Below are 19913 nucleotides of genomic sequence, written 5' to 3'. Positions count from 1 at the left end.
TTTATGTGAACTCTTTTATTAATCCTAAGTTTCTAACCAATTTTTCTACTTATCCAGGTTATCCTAACATTTTTGTTGGTGCTCATAATATAGATTTTGGTTATAGTCCCTAGGTGAAAGATTTCTATTTTTATTTTCAATAATAATGCTACCAAGTCGACATCTCACATATAGAATCTCCTCGATCAAATTAACTTTTCGTTTGTTTGGTGTGATTCGATTATACCAACACCAATATCTCAAATTTCATCATAATTATACAATTAAGTGTGTTTGGATAACCTTTTTAAAAGTTGTTATGCAACGATGACAATCAAAAATTGCATAAAAATAAAATATCTTTATGTCTTTTTCTTATATAAACATATCAAAAATAAACAAACCAACAACATTTCCGGTTTAAAGCCGTTTTTTTTTTCCGTCTCATAAAAACTATATTAAAATAAATCTATCAAAAGTTGATCCAATGAGATTTCGTTTTTGCAAAACGAAAAACGCACTTGCTAAACATTACTAAAAATGACTTCGGAAGTAGAGGCAATGTCTAAAAAACTTTGGCACCAAGAATAAAATCCAAAACGTAAATTTGGACTTAAATCTTAAAAGATCTACTGAAAACAGGAATAAAAGCTAGAAACAAGAACTAGAGATGTGGAGAAAAATTGATGTAAATAAGTAAATAACACACCCAATGGGTCATAATATCTAAGGGCATGGCATCCATGCCCGAGGCCAAACATAGGGCGGGCATGCAAGGCAAACTCAAGAAAAAAAAGAAAATTATGATGGGGCAATCAAAGCCGTCCGAATGGTAAGCGCAGATCATTTAAAAGAAACCCTAACGCATCAGCTAGCCAACGAGTCAGTAGGTGCTCTCTCTTCTCACTAGCGTTCTACGGCACAGCAGGTATCGTCCCCTCCTTCCATTCTCTCTCTCTCTCTCTCTCTCTCAGATTCCGCAGTTCAGTATGATTCGTTTTCCCCATGTTCTCTTGTTCGTTGGATTTATGAGCAAATGGTAGTAACTAGGCTTCTAAACTATTTAGCAAAGCCAAGTGGGTCTTGTAGAAGCTTTTACATTGATTTTCATGTATAAGTGATAATATCTGGTTTGCCTGGTTGATTCGTCGTCTACTGCCATTGTTAAATTTCCCTCTACTTGTTGATGAAATTCAAGTTTGAGTTTGGCTTGTCAATTTTCTTGGGTGCAGTAGATTCAAGTTTAACCTTGGCTTGTCAATTTTCATTCTGATTACTATTGTGGCATCATAGGTCTTTGAACTTGAACCTTGCAAATCATTTTTATTATTGAAATTTGTGTTCTGTAACTGATGTTTCTGGTTCCAAAAACAAGAACAGCATACCTTTAAATGTAGGATTTCTAATTGCTATTCTATTTTTTAGGGGTAAGGTGCAAAAAAAATGTGCAAGCTGAGTGCATTTGTTGTCAAATGACTCAAATGTTAAGCATTTGTCTGGTTAACCACTCAAAATTGCAAAACCCATTTTCTCTTTTAACTGTATCGTTTCAATTTCACCTCTTAAAGCTTGTCTCTGACCATTTCAGTTAGCTTCTGAATGGGTAATGTGTTAATGAAAAATGCTTTCTTATTGATGCTGGGGCTAGTTCTTTTATTATATGTTGGCAAAAACATTTTATCCTGATCATTGTGCTGTTTCGTATTCTTTGTGCATATTTGAGATAATATGTCAAAGAACTTGGAAAATGTGCATTGCCTTACATTTATGTTCTTTGTTTAATGGCAATTGCAGGTAAGCCATGGTTAAGCACAACAATGTTATACCTAGTGCGCACTTCAGAAAGCACTGGCAGAATTATGTGAAAACATGGTTTAATCAGCCAGCGCGTAAGACTCGAAGAAGAAAAGGTGGGAAATTAGATATTCAAGTGATAATTCCTTGATTACTCAATCTTCGTTAATTTTGTATGGGTTATTTTAATCAAATAGCTTATTATATTTTCTTCTCTATGGTCATGTTGAATGATTCCACCCCCAGCCCGTCAAGAGAAAGCTGTGAAGATTTTTCCTCGGCCTACATCTGGACCACTGCGACCTGTAGTTCATGGCCAAACCTTGAAGTACAATATGAAAGTAAGATCTGGCAGAGGATTTACTCTTGAAGAACTGAAGGTGAGATGATTTTTGTTGTTAGTTGTACATTGTACAAGAAATGAAATGTGTTTATTATCATTTTTTGGTTTAAGGTTTTATAACTCCAAGTGTACATGGTTCTGCGTATTTAAGTGTTTGTGTTTATAGTGCATCCCTCAAGGTGGTCTATTTCTGGAGAGTCCAGTCATTAATTTTACCCATCCCGCTTATAAGCAACTCTTTCTACTCCCTATTGTATTGAGTTTGTATCTTTTCTATAGAATGACTGGAATTAGCTGCAGTTTTTCTGGACATTGTCAATATTAACTGCTACTCTGAACGATGTACCTATCTTTTGATACTAGGAACTAGATTAAAGTGCACAGGACAGTTGAGTGTTATGGTGTGTCTATGTAATCAGGAATTTTGATGCCCATGACTTTCATTCCTATTGTGTTCCTAATGTATGAGGAAAGCAGCATGGCTAAGAATGATGGAATATGTTCACTTATCTTTTGTTTGGATTATTACTTGTTTATTACAGGCTGCTGGTATCCCTAAGAAACTTGCTCCAACCATAGGCATTGCCGTTGATCATCGCCGCAAGAATCGATCACTGGAAGGTCTTCAAGCTAATGTTCAGAGGTTGAAAACCTACAAGGCCAAGCTAGTTGTCTTCCCAAGACGTGCACGAAAATTCAAGGTAAGAAATTTCTGTCATATATTAGACATGGATGTTGAGTTTGATATTCTTGGTTTTGCTATCCTTGTGCAAGTTTTAACGTTGTTGCATAAACTTACTGTGTAGGCTGGCGATTCAAGTGCTGAGGAACTTGCCAATGCTACACAACTTCAAGGTCCTTACATGCCCATTGTAAGGGAGAAGCCAACTGTGGAGCTTGTGAAGGTTACAAGTGATATGAAGGCCTTTAGGGCTTATGACAAGCTGCGTGTAGAGCGTACGAATGAACGTCATGTTGGTGCCAGGATGAAAAAGGCGGCCGAGGCAGAGAAGGAAGAGAAGAAATAAGAAGTACTAAAAGTATATTAGTCTGCTAATTTTGTTCAGATATTAAGATATTTTTTTTTATGGCCATGAATATTAAGATCTTTTATCTATCCATCTAGCATTGGATTTTTAAGCATCATCTGTCAGACTGCTGTTATTTTCAGACCTTAATTGAATTTGTGTCTTGAAACATGCGATGCTCTTATTTTTTGGAGCCCGAGTTGATTTTCTTTCATCAATCATCGTAATGCTATTGGATAATGTGTTGTGGCCTCTTCTAATCATTGAAGTTGTTTAATCACTATCAGTGTCTTAAAATTTTAAGTCTTTCTTATCGGTTTTTCTAATTGGGTGCCACTTGAAAATGAGCTTTGTATTCAGTGGGGCTGGCTGCTTGTTAGGAGTGTTTGTAATGTTGTTTAAACTAGATCACCTCTCAAGTTCTTACTACGTTGAGAGAGGTCTTGCCGCTCTGTTGCTGGGTGTTTTCTGGTGCAGTATTTGAGGTTCGAAATTCTCTAGCATAATGCTTTCCAAATCTGGTTGTAGATTGCAGTTGGCTTACTGTTGTGCAAGGAGTACTCAACTTTTCACCTGAGTCATATTTGGAATCAGAAGAGGAGAGAAATGCTCTCGTGGGCTCCTCTCTGAGTTCCCAGGAGCAAGTTGCTTGGTTTTGAAATATTTACTTGGAATTCAATATGTATTTTGGGTTCTTAAAAATATTTTTGTTGGTTTTGAAGGTTAATATGAATACTATTTTTTCTTCAAAAGCAAGAAACTGTACTTCGAAATTGTTTCAAATAAGTACTTCTAAGATACTAGCCAAACGATGCCTTGGGACATCCATAGTGCTTTATTGTTTTTGGCCTTGTTTCTTAGGCCAAAGTCCGAGAACTTGTAGGTTTCATAGCAAAAAATCGGAGCAGTGCTCCAAAGAATGTATCATGTATGTAGGAATGAATTATAACTAGAGTGTCATCTGTTTAATACCAACAAAATTGGATTCCTTGAAAATCAGTGACAACTGTTTAATACCAACAAAAGATCTGGCTAAAGTACTGTCATTTTTAGACTCCGGGAGGTTCTTGGTGACAATTTCTCCTTCCAAAGGAGCTTCTGTGTAAGGTAGGAAAATATTGGATGCAGCGTTGGTGGCTAATGAGGTGGTGTGATTGCAAGTGTACAACTACTCGGCTTGGAATGGTCAGAGTTAAGAATTGGCTTAAGAGGTTGGGTGTACAGAGTAAATTATAAGGTTTTGTTTGAAATTCTTTGAGAATTTAATCCTTTGTTCTTGCTGGGTTTGATTTAAAACTTTTGTACTTGGTTAAATGGTTGTAAAGCTTGAACAAAAGATGAAAAGTGATTGAAAAACGAAGTTGAAAAAAATATGAAACTGGGATTAGAAGCTTAGGTGTACTCATCATATTTCAGAGCATTTGGTTGGTATTTTTGTTTTGATTCTTATGAGTTCTTATTATTTGATTTTGAGGAACATAATTAGTATCAATTTATAAGTTTAATTTATGATTTTGAAGCTTTAAAACTAGTTGAAATAGAGTAAGAATTCAATTATAAAAGTTTGAAATTTTTCTGAAAAAATATGAAGAATAATTTTAGGTATCCTATTTTAGGATCGAATATCTTCAAATATCAATATACCACTATATGGTATAAATAATTCACGTATTATAATATTGGTGGATTACAAATATATGCTTATAGAGTTTTGTACGGTATAATATTAATGGCGTTCACCTATATTATAACATATCACATAAGTAATTTCAGTTTCTTGTTATATTTTGTATACATTTTACTAGTAAGTGAAAATAGGAACAGTATTTTTGGCCAAAAAGAAAATAGGAACAATATTTGATTTGACTTAATAATTAAAACTATTTTGTTTTGGACGTACCAAAGGTCCAAAACCATAGGACTAAATCTTGTATGGGGCGTGTCCAGTGCACACGCACTGGACACGCCCCCATCGAAGAGTCTCTCAAACCACCAGCCACTCAAAAATCGTACTTTTATCATATGATGTTGAGACCTCACAGCTCCCATCTCATTTTTATATTCTTTTTCGAATGGTCCGCCACAGCTTGCCCACTCAGACCCTCCCAAATAACGGGATTTACGGAAAGTTGGAAACCCGAGTCAAGAACAAGAGCAACAGCAGCAACAAAAGGATGAACATCGAACGGCGATGGTGGACAGGTGGCACAGCGTAAGATGGTACACCGCGACACAGGGGATAAAGTCAGAGAGACTGAGCGAGAGGCCCAGTTAGAAGTGAAAAAGAAAGCCAAGTGACAAAGAACGAAGACGAGGAAGTAGACAGTGTCCATAGAGGTGAGGCGGGTGTGGTTGGCTCGAAATCCCTCTCCCTTTTATCTCACTCTCATCCAATTCCTCACCACATTTCTCATTCTCCACAAACTCCTCTCTCTCTATCTCTCTCTCTCTCTCTCTTCCTTTTCTTTCTTCTTCTTCTTCTCTTTCAATAATGGCTTTGCAGTCACTCACTCCCATTACTCAGCTGCTTCACCACTCCAATGGTCGTTCGCCCGCTCATCAGCCCCTTCGCAACGGCAATGGTCTCTTTCTCGTCGATTTCGTCGGGTTGTACTGCAAATCCAAGCGGACCCGCAGGAAGTTTGGAGCCTTCGAAAGGTCTTTCCCTCAATTTGCTTCCAGAAACTACTCGGTCAAAGCTGTGCTTGACCTTGGACGTACCACCGATGTCGCCTTGGATCAGTCAACTGCTCCTCCTCCTCCGCAGGTATGCTTTCAGACGACGTGTTTGGTTGCGATCCCAACTAACCATTTCTTGGGGAAATGGATAATGGGTTTTGACAATAGAACCAAACGTGTTCTATTGTATCTGTTTTGGTTGTTTTAGTTGGCAGTGATTTTCAACTACTGTTAACGAAGCCTTGTTTTGTGTTAGTGACCTAGAGCTTAATTTATTTGATTTCAGTAAGGTGCTGTTTGTTTGGCATTTTGGACTGTTTTTCCTGTCTTTTAAGCTTATCTTACTTTTGCTAAAAGCAATACTTACTTGGAATTCAATATGTATTTTGGGTTCTTAAAAATATTTTTGTTGGTTTTGAAGGTTAATATGAATACCAATTTTTCTTCAAAAGCAAGAAACTGTACTTCTAAATTGTTTCAAAGAAGAACTTCTAAGATACTAGCCAAACAATGCCTTGGGACATCGATAGTGCTTTTATTGTTTTTGAGGCCCAAGTCCGAGAACTTGTAGGTTTCATAGCAAACAAATCAGAGCAGTGCTCCAAAGAATGTATCATGTATGTAGGAATGAATTATAACTAGGAGTGTCATCTGTTTGATACCAAGAAAATTGGATTCTTGAAAATCAGTGACTACCTGCCTATTAGCCTAGTTTTAAGTCTACACAAAGATCTGGCTAAAGTACTGTCATTTAGACTCCGGGAGGTTCTTGATGACAATTTCTCCTTCCAAAGGAGCTTCTGTGCAAGGTAGGAAAATATTGGATGCAGCGTTGGTGGCTAATGAGGTGGTGGAAGAGTACAGATCATCTGGAAAAGAGGGTCTAGGTTTTAAGATTGACTTTCGAAAGGCTTATGATTGTGTGGAATGAGAATTTTTGGATCTAGTTTTGGAAGCAAAAGGATTTGGACAGAGATGAAGAAGGGGTGGATGAAGGGTTTCTTGTCATTAGGTAATTTTTTCGGTCTTAAATCGGGCCTTCAAACTTATTATCTCTCCTTATTTTGGATGCCAGCCAAGAGGGGGAATAGGATTGAGAAGCCAATGAGGGACTTCTTGTGAGAAGGAGTAGGCAAAGGAAAGAAGTACAACCTGGTCAGTTGGGTCTCGGCCCAGGGCAATAGGTGGATTGGAGTGGGACATATAAGGAAAATAAACAGGCTTTTTTAGGGAAGTGGTTGTGCTGATTTCCTTTGGAGGTTGATTCTATTTGGCATTTGGTCATTCAAAGTATAAATGGGTTACATGCTAATGGTTGCAACTCCATTGTGGTGGTTAGAGGATCTAGCTGGAGTCTCTGGAAATCATCAAGGGCATTTTGTGTGTTCTTCCAATATCCGTCCATTAGTGGGCATGGGTGAGAGGATACATTTATAGGTGGATGCTTGGGTTGGGGATTCCCCTCTTAGCGTGTATTTTCCTCGTCTTTACAGGATTTCCTTGTCTCATAATGTTTCTATTGTAAGCCTGTATCTTTTGTCTCCTTTCCTTTGTGGTGGAACTTTAATTTCCGCAGGAATTTGAGAGATTCGGATGTTGCAAGGCTTTCCTCTCTCCTATCCGTAATTGAGAACATTTTCTTTTCACCTTTTAGAATTGACAAGAGGTCTTGGCGTCTTCAGGCATCGGGTTTTTTCTCATGTAAGTTCTATTTCAGTTCCTTAATTGAGGATCACACTATCCCCATTTTCAGTTCATCTTTTATGATTTGGAAGGCAAAGGTTCCCCCTAGGTTCAGTTTTTTCTTGGGTTGTTGCTCATGGAAGGGTGAATACTTGTGAGGTCCTTGACCAGAAGAGGCCGTTTATTTGTTTGTCCCCCAATTGGTGAAATGTGCAAAGGGCCAGCAGAGAGAGTTGACCACCTATTCCTTCATTGTCCAGTGGCTTTGAGATTGTGTTATAATTTGGTTCAGGGTGCTAAGTTGAATTGGGTGCTGCCTTCATCCCATAACTCTTTATTTTTTGAGAGTTTTTGTGCTTTTGGTGGTGGTGAAAAGGCAAAGGTTTTCTGGTTTTTGGAGATGCAGTGTGCTAGCAACTTTTTGGGTAGTTTGATTGGAAAGGAAACACATAATTTTCGAAGGCAAGGAATAACATAACTGTGGAGTGTCTTTGGGCCAAGGTTAGATTTTGGGCCTCAGTTTAGGCTTCGGTTTCATGTGCATTTAGTGACTGCCCTTTCTTTCTCCTTTTAATGAACTGGGAAGCTGAAGTGTCTTAGTTTTATTGCAGTGTGATTTAGTGGGAAAGAAACAAGAGAATTTTTGAAGATTATAATGGGTTGGAGGCTGAGGAGTTGTGGGAGAATGTTCCGTACTGGTCAGCTCTTTGGGCTACTGTATCAGGGGAATTTGAAGATGTTTTCTGGTCGCAAATATTATTAGATTGGAAGGCAGTTGTTTGTTAGCTTTTTGAATTGTGTTTGTATTGATAGGAACAGGCAGCTGCTATTGTCTTTACTTTGTAAATTAGTGCTGGATATCTTATCCACTATTTTTCTATTGTTTTTGTGTTGTCAATAAAAATATCTTTCCTTTTTAAAAAATAAAAGATATGATCGATGCAAAATCTATTTTGTCTCTCATATATGTTTGTCAGAAAATTGGAGTTTCTATTGTCTTTCACATTTTTTTTTTGGTGTAATAGTTATTTGTTATGCATCTGGAATGAGATATTGCAAGCAGTTCTGTTTTTATTTTATTTTTCTTAAAATCTGAATTCCATGCTCAACAGGTTGCAAATTTGAATGATATAATAGCAGAAAGAGGAGCTTGTGGAGTTGGATTCATTGCCAATTTGGAAAACAAAGCATCCCATGGGATTATTGAGGATGCTCTTACAGCTCTTGGCTGCATGGAACATCGTGGGGGCTGTGGAGCAGATAATGACTCTGGTGATGGTTCGGGATTGATGAGTTCTATCCCGTGGGATCTATTTGACAATTGGGCTAACAAGCAAGGGATTTCTTCCTTTGACAAGTTGCACACTGGTGTTGGAATGGTTTTCCTCCCCAAAGATGAGAACCTTATGAAAGAAGCCAAAAAAGGTGATTGTTTAAAGATCCTTGAATTAATAACTTATTTTTGTTTTCACTGATACAAGAATTTGCTTAATTCTTGAATTTTGCATAAGGTATGCATGAATTGTGTATCTGTCCTAATATTTTATATTTGATAAGACAAATAATCTCATGTAATACTCTGATTTCTCATATGTCCATATTCTTTATTTATTTCTGATAAGAACACAAATTTTATTATTGAAAAATGAAGAAAAATACAAGTAAAATGGACAAGAAGTCAGGTGTCTTTTCATGCAAGTCATTCTTCTTATTTCTGAATGATGCAGCAGGGATTGCAGACTTTCATCAAGCTGGGGTAATTTGGGTAGCTAGGCTACCTACTAAGATTAAGATTTTGGGAGGGTCAGTGACACATGGGAGGGTAAACATGTGTGATTTGCTTTAGGAAAGGAGACCAAACTGCTATTATCCACCTCATTGGTGCGTTATGTGCAAGTTGCACGGGAAAGTGTCCAATAGATTTAAGCTTAAGGAATAAGCTCTATAGGGAATGGGTTGAGCTGGGTGATTGCAGCAGGGTGTCACTCTCTGCTATGTGAAAAACATTCTGTGTTTGTTAGAGGGAAGAAGGCTAAGGTTCTATGGGGTTGAAGTATGATGACGGTATTTCGGGTTCTTTGGATGGAGATGAATAAGTGATTCTATGCAGATTACACGGGCTAGGAGTGGAGGATCTTTGGAAGAGAGTGAGATTTTGCTCTTCATTGTGGGCATATATTTGAGCGGAATTTAGGGATTTATCTTTTGTTCTTTTCTGTTTGGTTATAAGGTAGGCATAGGATAACTTCAGTTTTGTTTTGGTTCGAGTTGAGAATTATTTTAGAGTCTACAGTTTTGTTATGTGGATTTCTTGTCCACAGTTGTACCATTTTAACAAATGGAGAAGTTTGTTTCTTTCCAAAAAAAAAAAAAAAAAAACTCAAGATACACCTACAAAGCAAAACACAGATTGACTCAATCAACCTTCCCCTCCTCCCCTATCAAGATGAATTAGGTATTATCTCTAGAATTCTTTGATAAAGCTAAAAATTTTAACCTACCCAAAGAAGCTCCACTTTCTCTTTGTTGTCATAAAAAAACTGATGTTTTTTTCCAACCAAACAACCCTCAATGTGGCCACAATTGCATACTGCAAAGAGTGGTTGCCTTCTTGTTGGCCCCTAAATTCAAGATCCTTCCTACCATCAACTAACAACTCTGAGCACAAACCCACACCACTCCAAACACATCTAATAATTGGGATCAAATTTGCTTTGTGAAATTGCAATGTGAAAATATGGGATTAGCACTCCCCTCCTTTTTACACAAAGCACTCCTCTGTGGGGATAAACATGCATAACGCTTTGGATCATGTCACAAGTATTTAGCATCCTGTGAACCACCAACCGAGTAAAGATTTGCACTTTAGTTTCTTGGTACATCAGCTAGCCCCAAGGGGAAATATTTTTTAATGGGTACACCCACCTTCCAAATTCAAGAACCTGTCCATATTATTATTTCTTTGGCAATCCTATTTGTTATACACTAGTTTAATGAGTTTGGATAGTCTCTGTTTTTATGAAAAGAAATAAACTACGAGTTCGGATTGTCTATTAGCTTCAAGCTAGCCAATCACGAGCCAGCTTCAAAATTTTGTGCTGATCTTCTAGCAAGAGGGGTAAAAAAGGAAGAGACTGTGCTAACCTTTTTTTGTTTTTTTGGAAAGACATAATTTATTGAGCTTGCAAAAAGTTTGGCTATCAAAACCGCCAAATATTTTATTAGCTAAAAAATAAAGTCTTATTTTTTTATTTATTTTTATGGAAGAAACACAGATTTATTGCTAAGCACAAATACAATACATGGTAGTGGACAAGAAGTCCACACCTACGTTACAGAACAAAGCAAAATACAGCATAATTACCTCCCAATCTACAAACTGAAAACAGGGATTAGACTTATAACACAGCTCTCCAATCTGATCAGATGGAGGAAAAAGAAATGAACCTAAATTCTGAAGAAACTGAAGCCCAAGGGGAAGACCAGAATCTGACTTTGTCTCAAAGCTCCTCTACCCCTACCCCGCCATAGTCTTTGAAAATCCTTTTATTCCTTTGTGACCAGATCACCCAAAACACAACCCCACAGAACTTTGGCCTCCTTGCAGCCCCCTAGCACCTTATGCTTTTCACACAGAAAAGAAAAGCTGCTCCCTGGAATAACCCAGTTCACATTAGCCTCCCTAAACAATTTCTACCACAAACTTAAAGCTACTTTGCAATGAAGAAAACATGATCTACGCTTCCCCATCTTCCTTACACAGAATGAAAAAAAGAAACAGTCTATTCTAAAACCACGAATAGTTTAGCCATCGAAGCTGAATTCAGGGTTGACGATGAATTCTCAGAACCTTTCTAGGATTAGAGAGAGTACAAATAACTGTACATCTGTATGTTCTGTTAGGTGCATTGGATGGGTAACGTCTCATGATTCTCACAGCCCCTTTGAGGCTCTATTTCTATGTTCCTTGGCTATCAAACATTTTGATTTGATTAGAGATGAAGCTCTGCTCTTTTTATTTAACTTTTTTTATTCTTTTCCCGTCATCGTTGCATTAATCAAATGAGTATGACCAATATTGATCTATGAATTAAAATCTGCCAAACTCTATAACGAGAGGTAGGAAAAAGGGTTCTCATCCTATCTTATAATTTGTTTCTAGCAATGATTAAAAATAATCTTAGTTGCCTACTATAAGAAATATAAATTTTATATGATTGAGCTCTTATTTCTTTCAAAAATACTACTATCCCAATTTTGAAGAATACATGTAGTACTTATTTCTATCTGTATCTAGCATTTCTATCTTCACCTTTGTCTAATTATCTATCAGTTGCTGTCACTGCAGTTTGTCATACTTTCTGAGATAAGTTCAATTTTGTTCATATAATCTGTTGTTTGACCAAAAATTATATATATATATATATATATATATATTTTTTTTTTTGCAGTTATTGTGAATATTTTTAATCAAGAGGGTCTTGAAGTGCTCGGATGGAGACCTGTTCCTGTGAATACTTCTATAGTTGGCTACTATGCAAAAGAAACAATGCCCAGCATACAACAGGTATTTGTCAAAGTTGTTAAAGAGGAAAATGTTGAAAACATTGAACGAGAACTGTACATATGCCGGAAGTTAATTGAGAGAGCAGCAAACTCCGAAATTTGGGGAAATGAGCTTTATATCTGTTCTTTATCCAATCAAACAATAGTTTACAAGGGAATGCTACGCTCAGAAGTTCTTGGTTTATTTTATTCTGACCTCCAAAGTGACCTGTATAAATCCCCTTTCGCCATCTATCATCGAAGGTATAGCACAAATACCAATCCCAGATGGCCCCTTGCACAGCCAATGAGGTTACTTGGTCACAACGGAGAGATTAATACCATACAGGTTTTCTTACCTTTAACTTGATAAGTTCTCTGAATGATAAGGTCTAAATTGGTTGTATGAGTTACACTTACATCTTTATAAGATGACACCACACTTATGTTCAGGGAAACTTAAACTGGATGCAATCTCGTGAAGCCTCATTGAAGTCACCTGTATGGAATGGTCGTGAAAATGAAATTCGCCCATACGGCAATCCGAAGGGATCAGACTCTGCAAATCTTGACAGTGCAGCTGAAGTATGAACTAAACATATGTAGTTATCATAATTTTACAGAGCTTTTTTATGATGTACATTGCCACCCAAATACTTCTTTCAAACTTTTGTGCGCCTCCATTTATTTTTGTTTTTTTTTTCAAAACATGCATTCCTTTGTGGCTGACTAGAACTTGTTTATACTTATTTTTATTTCTACTGATTAAATTTCTTGCAAGTTGACTATTTTTTATTTTCATTCTTTCTTCTTTATCTGTGTTTAGTTCTTACTAAGAAGTGGCCGAACTGCTGAGGAGGCTTTAATGATTCTTGTCCCAGAGGGATACAAAAATCACCCGACTTTGATGATCAAATATCCTGAGGTACTCTAAGTTGATGTTTCACCATTCTGTGCCTTTATTATTGTTGGTCTTTCCTTTCCCAGATGTGGTGCATGTATCTAAGCCCCATTTAGAATCCATGGCTTCACTCTATTATGAATTGACCAAAATGTCAATTCATCTATAGTTTGTCTCCTCCTTTCCTAGATGTGGTGCTTGTGGTTGCATCATTGTATTTTGTCTTTTAACACCTTTGACCCTTTTAAATTTTGTGATGTAGTCATTGCAAGTTTTGCTGGTTGTTTGTTTGGCTGCCAGTGCAGTTAGTTACTTTTACAAGGGTAGTTTAGTCTTCTTTGTTTTCTTTGTTAATAGGATAAATATGGCTTGCCAAAGTATTACGAATCAGTTGTTGAATTGGACAATACAGTAACAGGAGAAGTTTGCTCTCTTACTCCCAAATTTCTGGATTTGTCCTAAATCTGGCAATATTCCAGAATTCTTGTACTTTTAGCTAAACATATTGTGTCCTTAACGAAACAGGTTGCATCATGAAGTTATCCCACATTTTGGTTATATTAAATCTATATACTCAATTTATTTCTTTTTCTTTTAGGTGGTTGATTTTTATGACTATTACAAGGGTCAGATGGAGGCTTGGGATGGACCTGCTTTACTGTTATTCAGGTAAAGCTTCCTAGGTCAACTCTTGCTGTATTAAAGAACAATTAAATGTAATCTTAGTGTCTGCATAACTAAAAGAACATGTTGGCTTTTGGCATTGTCTCATTTGTATTTTTAACTGAAAAGGTATATGTTTAATGATTTTGATTTCATTGTTGTGCCTAAAAACAGTATAACACTGTCCCTGTTTTCAGTTTTGCATCTGGTTAGCTACTGCTTTAAATATCATTTTCCCTAATTGTATACAAACTCTTATTACATACTTCTGGATCTGCAGCTAGTGGCAAATGATCCAATTTTATTTTGATGTGCATGGTGAGAGCATTAGGGTTTCAGGCATTGGCTAGCAGACTAGACGGTCTTATAGTGTTAGTTTTGGTTTGAGAACTATATTCTATTCTCACCAGGATGAAAAATCAGCCGATATTTCGATTTGTTTGAGACCAGTAACACTGAAAATGGGGTGGAAGGGTTTTCTTCCACCATTTCTGTCTCAGTGGAAATTGAATCTTTCTACCTCATTTTCGTGACATATATTGAAAGTTCCACTGGCACTGAAATTGTGGTGGAAATTTTTTGAAATCTTCAAATCCAGCCAACAGCTTGATTTGAACCAATAAGCTGCAAAAATTAGCTAAGTCTGCTGCTAAAGTTACATAGACTACTGCTTTTTTTGCCAGGGTTTGACATGGGCAACAGCCAGATGCCCTTTATTTATAATGAATTTATTATTTTATGAAGTTAATATGTTCAATTGGTTCATTGTTGATTGGTTTGGTATATCTTACAATGCCCTTCAAAATTTCTATGCTTGTAAACAAATTTCCGTCACCTTCATAATTTTACGGATAATTCCATTGATATTTCCGTAAATCCGGACTATTGATATTTCCACGGACACTGATTCTTTCATCCTTGGGTAGTTGACTACCATAAATGAGGTGAAAGTAGGTCTTCTTTTCTTTGTTTCCCTATTGCTTTGTACAATCTCTTGTGGCTAAAAGGCTAGAAAAACCAAGTTTGTGATGAAATTTTATCGTTCTTACAGTATTATAGTTGTGTGTCAAATACATGTCTCTGGATCATTGATATTTGCCCTATTGCTTTGCGATTTCTTTTAAGCCCTTTCAACTGTGCACTTTTTTAAAAAAAATTCTAGATGACTGATTTCTGTGCAGAATGTCCTATTGTTGAGTCACATTTGCTTTCCAAATTTTTATTCTTGTCAATATACAGTTATTCTTTCTGATTGTTGCTATTCTAAATCATATGGCACAGTGATGGAAAAACAGTTGGGGCCTGTCTTGATCGCAATGGACTTCGCCCAGCTAGGTATTGGCGGACATCTGATAATGTTGTCTATGTTGCATCTGAGGTGCGTTCTGTTTCTTTTATTTTTGAAAATTCTTAATGTTTGATAAAATATCAGTGTTTGGACAGTTGGAGAACTTTGGCTCGTGCCACTGTCTCACTGCTGAGGGTTGAGCTTAACTTGGGCTTTTGACAATGATACAGATAGTTTTTAAAGCTTTTTAATGGTATCTAGTTGTTAGTGATTGTCTAAGAGTCAGGCATTAATAGTAGTGAAAGAGTGAGTTCAGAATCTGCAAGAATTATTAATGATCTCTCGAAATGCTAAGAGGTTGCCTAAAAAAGGAGAAAAGTTATTAATGCTGTTTGAGAAGGCTAGAGGAAGGAGGAACAATGCTTTAAGATTTGAGCTTTGGAATCAAAAATGTTTTTTTAGACTCCAAGTTTGCTTTACTTCAGGTATCTGGTGTACTTCATTTTGTGTTGGGATAATGTATTTTCGACATGGGTTGGTTAAGATTTGGCTTCTTTAAAAAAAGTTTAATGCTGTCTGGAATACTAAAACTCTACTTAGGGTTAGGGAGTAGAAGAATATTACAATTGATGTCTTATGAAAGGGCTAGCACCTAGCCTGTAGTATATAGTTCTGCAGTAATACTTCAGTATGTTCTGAAGATTTTGGTTTGTTGCTCATGGGAGAGTGAATACTTGTGAAGGCCTTCAATGGTAAAGGGCTTATGTTTGCCTTGCCCCCCAGTGGTGTACTATGTGCAAAAGTGCATCTGAGAGGATCGATCACCTTATCCTTCATTGTCCAGTGGTGTTAAGATTCTGGTATTAGCTTTTTCACATTGCTAGACTGAGTTGAGTGGTGCCATCCTCTACTTTTTTATGAGAAACATAACTTTCATTAATAAAAAGAAAGGGTACAAAACAGTGAACAAGGAGTCCACTGCAATACAAAGCTATACAAGACACCTACAACTACAAGAGCAACTCTACATCAGGTAGGATACAACATCTCATCAACAATAAAACCTCTAACCACGAAACACTAAAGTAGAACTGCTTGCCAATCTGATAAAATAACCAAAAAAGAAGAATTCCTGAACTCCGATACAGATGTCCATAAAGAATCCCAAAATCAAACCCTTTCATATTTAGGATGGTGCCATTCTCGTCATTCTTTATTTGTTGAAAGGTTTTATGCTTTTGGAGGTGGGGTGAGTCCTAAGGTGTTCTGTGCTGGAAATTTCCTGGTTGGTTTGGTCTGAAATAAACTGTTTTACTTTTAACAGTAAAGATGGGGGAGGTGGTGGGTTTCTTTTGGGACAAGGCTAGATTCTGGGTCTTGCTTTGGGTGTCAGTCTCTTCTGAATTTAGACTTGTCTTTTCTTCAGTCTAAACTTGGATTGGGAAACTACTCTCTTAGGATGTTGTATTCTGCTTGGATATTTTTTGATTTTCTAGTTTCTTGGTTCCTTGTGGCTTTGGCTGTTCTTGTCCGAGTGTTTTTGCTAAAATGGACATCTGGTTCACTTTATTTGTGAAGGTTCTTTCTCTAGTTTGGAGTATTAGAGCATGTACAATGGAAAAAAAGCTAAAAGCTTTGCTAAATGCTATATTTAGCCTTATTTTTAGCTTTTTGTTATAGCTTTTGTGGATTTTGCTCCAATGGTACAAAAGCTTTAACCTTGTGTTCAACCAATGAAAGCAAGCCACGTGTATTGAAGATTGACTCCAACACCCACATGAAGCATCATTTCTCTCTCTTGCGGGACCTGCATGTTCAACAACCTCTCTCTTCTCTCTCCTCCCAACCAATCAACTTCCACCAAACAACACCAATTCTCTCTCTCCTCACATGCTTTTCCTGATGTGGGGCCACAAGTTTCTTGGCATCCACTATAGCATTTGCTATATTTTCCATTATATGTGGTGGATTATTTAGCTTTAGCATAGCCAAAGCTAAATTTAGCCATGCCATTGTAGTGAGTTTTTTCTCCATTCCACTATATATGGCTTTTAGCATAGCCTTTAGCAAGGCCATTGTACATGCTCTTATATTGTGTTCAAGACTTCTCCTAGATTTCCCATTAGAAACCTGGGCTCCAGTGGTGGTTGGAGTAATCACATTCCTATACTTTTGTAAGTGGGACTAGATTCTTTTTTGCTTACATCAAATGCTATTAGAGCTGAATAGAGGGTTGTGGGTCTATGGCTGGGCATGGGAATTCAATCACTGCGCATGGGAATTTCTATAAAAAAAACAAAAGGCTGGGCATGGAAATTTTTATAAAAAAAAAGGCTGGGAATGGAATAAATCAAAGCCAAATGAAAAGAATCCTGAGCCACCCGGTGACCAAATTAACACAGAGCAGCTCTCCAGAATATATCTGAAAAAGATCAATCCTAAGCTCTGAAGAAACCAAAGCCCACTACTGCTGTCCAGAATCGGACTTTGTCCTATAACTTCTCCACCCCATCTCCATTGTAAATTTCAAAGTTCTTTTGTTTCTTTCCACAATATTAATTGCAGCCAAAATCTTAGATGCACTGGATAGGGTGAGAAGCTTTCTAAAGCTTTTGAAACATATGGTCTGATTCAAGGAACTGAATGTCTTATTTCATTGATTTGGGAAGTCAAGGCAATTTGTTTCTCAAGATTTAGTTTCAGCTTTAAAGTTAGAAGTTGAGGATTTTTGTGGACCATTTTAGGTTTCATAGTTGAGCTAAGGACATTCTACAAGGGTAAGTAAGAATTGTCTTGTGGAATTCTCAATAGGAAAACAAGGGGAAGATAAAGTTTGGAGTGATGGGGTTCAGATAGATAGATGACATGTCTTGTTGGGTCGTCCTTGGAAGTGATATAGAACTCACATATAGGGGACGAGAAAATATATATGAATTGAAAACCCATAACATTACTTCCAAGAAAGAGAAATGCGGTTCTTGTTTCATTACAATTCAACACTGTTTGTTCAATGGGCATTATACAGTGGTGAATTATTATCTACATGAAAAAGGATTTGAATAGACAGCTAATTGGTATCTTTCTTTCTCCATTATTGCATAATAAAAGATATGTTGTGTTCCACTGCTGTATACATAATGTTTTTGATGTGATTAAACATTTGAAGCTGTTGACTCTGGTTTACGATTGATGTACTTAAGAAATTTGATGTGCCTTGTCTTGTTCAGGTTGGTGTTCTACCCGTGGATGATTCAAAAGTTACGATGAAAGGCCGTCTAGGTCCTGGAATGATGATAGCTGTTGATTTATTAAGTGGTCAGGTTTGTACAGTGCTTATTATTATTATTATTTTCTGTTCATTTATTCCTGTATACGATTCTTTGGATTTTTTTGTAATGAACATTTAGTTCCAACTTCCAAAAATGGTAGTAACTGTGGATTTATTGATCGGTCAAGTTTGTATAGAATTGTTTTGGTTTTGCTTGGTGCTGTAATTAGATGGATGGTTTTGAATAATTGTGATGGATTTTTTTATCCTAACTAAATTACAGCAAATAAAAGGATCTTACCTATTTATGTGCTCATGAATTTTGGAAAAAGTTCAGTTTCGCCTTCACTTTGGGCATCTATTTCCACAGGATTTAGGGGTTCATCTTCTACAGACATTTGGTTAGATTGGCAAGCTGCTGTGTGTTAGGTGTTGTGTTTTACTGATCTATTTTAGCAGTAACTAAACTTTGTAATTTTGCTCTGTTTTTCTTTCTTTTAAGTGGCCGTCTTGTCCACTTTCTATGTAATTTTATTGTTTTTGATCAATAGTTTTTTTTTTTTTTTTTAAATAACCAGCTTTTTTTATAAGAACCACAATTTTACTAACCAACTTTTTTTTGAAGTAACCAACTTTGTCCCAATTTGTTGGAAATGGGGAAAGGGCAAGGTTTTAGGAAGAGAGGTGGGTGTGGGAAACAGCTTTGTGGCATTCTTATCCTCGCTGATATACATTATCATAATTCTTCCATTGCAAGTATGTGTGTAATCCTTAACTTTCTCCTTAGAGTTGGGATTTTGGGTTTAGGAGAGACTTGAACGATAAGGAAGTTGGGGAACTCACATCTTTGTTATCCCGGTTAGAGGGTGTTATGTTCGTTTTATCTAGGCAGGATAGGCGAAGGTGGATGGTGGAGTCATTAGGGATTGTTTCTTGTATATCTTATTTGAGTTGAGGCTGTTGATAGATAATCCCTCTCTTTCTCATTTCCTTTCCTCTTCCGCAATATGGAAGACTAAGGTACCTCCAAAGCTAAGGGTGTTAACTTGGATTATCGCTTATGGGAAGGATAATACTAGTGATATGGTTCGGAGGAGAAGACATACTTGTGTAAGGGTTTTAGCTTGGATTTTTGTCTTTCTCCCCATTGGTGTGTGATGTGCTGGAAAGCTGCCGAGAGTGTGGATCACTTGATTTTACATTGCCCGATAGCATGATCTCTTTGGTTAAGATTATTCAGGGAGGCCAATATGTGGTGGGTGATTCCAGCTGCATGTGTGGCATTATTTTGCGAGAAGCACAAGTTTTTTTCTTCTGCAGGAAGAAACAGGGGGCTGGTGTTGGAAATATGTGAGGTAATGGCTGTTTGGCTAGAAAGGAAATAGAAGGATATTCGAGGATGTGAAGGTGAGGAGGAGGATTAATTGTGGGATAGGGTTTGTTTTTCGGGCTTCTCTCTGGGCATTGCTGTCATCAGAGTTTAGGGAGATTTCATTTTCTGTTATTTTTCCAGATTGGAATGTTGTTGTTTCTTAATGCCTAGTTGATGTCTTCGATATATATTGCAGTGCTTTTGTTGTAGGTAGATTCCGGTTATTAACTTATAGGATTGTGTTTTTAGCCTTCAGTTGATGTCTTTGATATATATTGTAGTTGCTTTTGTTCTAGGTAGATGCTGGTTATAGGATTGTGTTTTCCTTCAGAGGACATCTTGTCCTCTGTGTTGTAAACTGAGTTGTCTC

At 37.0% G+C, this 19913-nt stretch overlaps 2 protein-coding genes across 2 annotated transcripts in view; both read left to right on the top strand.

The window, feature by feature from the left end:
- Nucleotides 1-798: 798 nt before the first annotated feature.
- On the top strand, nt 799-3315 carry LOC147282618 (large ribosomal subunit protein eL13z). Its single transcript, XM_086246700.1, has 5 exons — nt 799-907; nt 1774-1889; nt 2020-2153; nt 2659-2817; nt 2923-3315. The coding sequence occupies exons 2-5, from the start codon at nt 1781-1783 to the stop codon at nt 3142-3144; spliced, it is 624 nt and encodes a 207-aa protein (XP_086102826.1). The 5' UTR covers nt 799-907; nt 1774-1780; the 3' UTR covers nt 3145-3315.
- Nucleotides 3316-5510: 2195 nt separating this feature from the next.
- The window catches only part of LOC147282617 (ferredoxin-dependent glutamate synthase 1, chloroplastic/mitochondrial-like), a 30276-nt gene continuing 15873 nt past the window's right edge, over nt 5511-19913 (top strand). The window contains exons 1-8 of the mRNA XM_086246703.1: nt 5511-5911; nt 8619-8931; nt 11958-12400; nt 12505-12636; nt 12878-12976; nt 13551-13621; nt 14897-14993; nt 18131-18223. Of these exons, the coding sequence (XP_086102829.1) occupies nt 5636-5911; nt 8619-8931; nt 11958-12400; nt 12505-12636; nt 12878-12976; nt 13551-13621; nt 14897-14993; nt 18131-18223 (1524 nt within the window). The 5' untranslated portion in view covers nt 5511-5635. The remainder of the gene's footprint in view (nt 5912-8618; nt 8932-11957; nt 12401-12504; nt 12637-12877; nt 12977-13550; nt 13622-14896; nt 14994-18130; nt 18224-19913) is intronic.

This window comes from Dryas octopetala, chromosome 6 (assembly GCF_963921425.1).
Source record: "Dryas octopetala chromosome 6, drDryOcto1.1, whole genome shotgun sequence".
NCBI classification, from domain to species: domain Eukaryota; kingdom Viridiplantae; phylum Streptophyta; class Magnoliopsida; order Rosales; family Rosaceae; genus Dryas; species Dryas octopetala.
The sequence above is the reverse complement of the archived record's forward strand: the minus strand, read 5'-3'. Positions and strand labels throughout refer to the sequence as shown.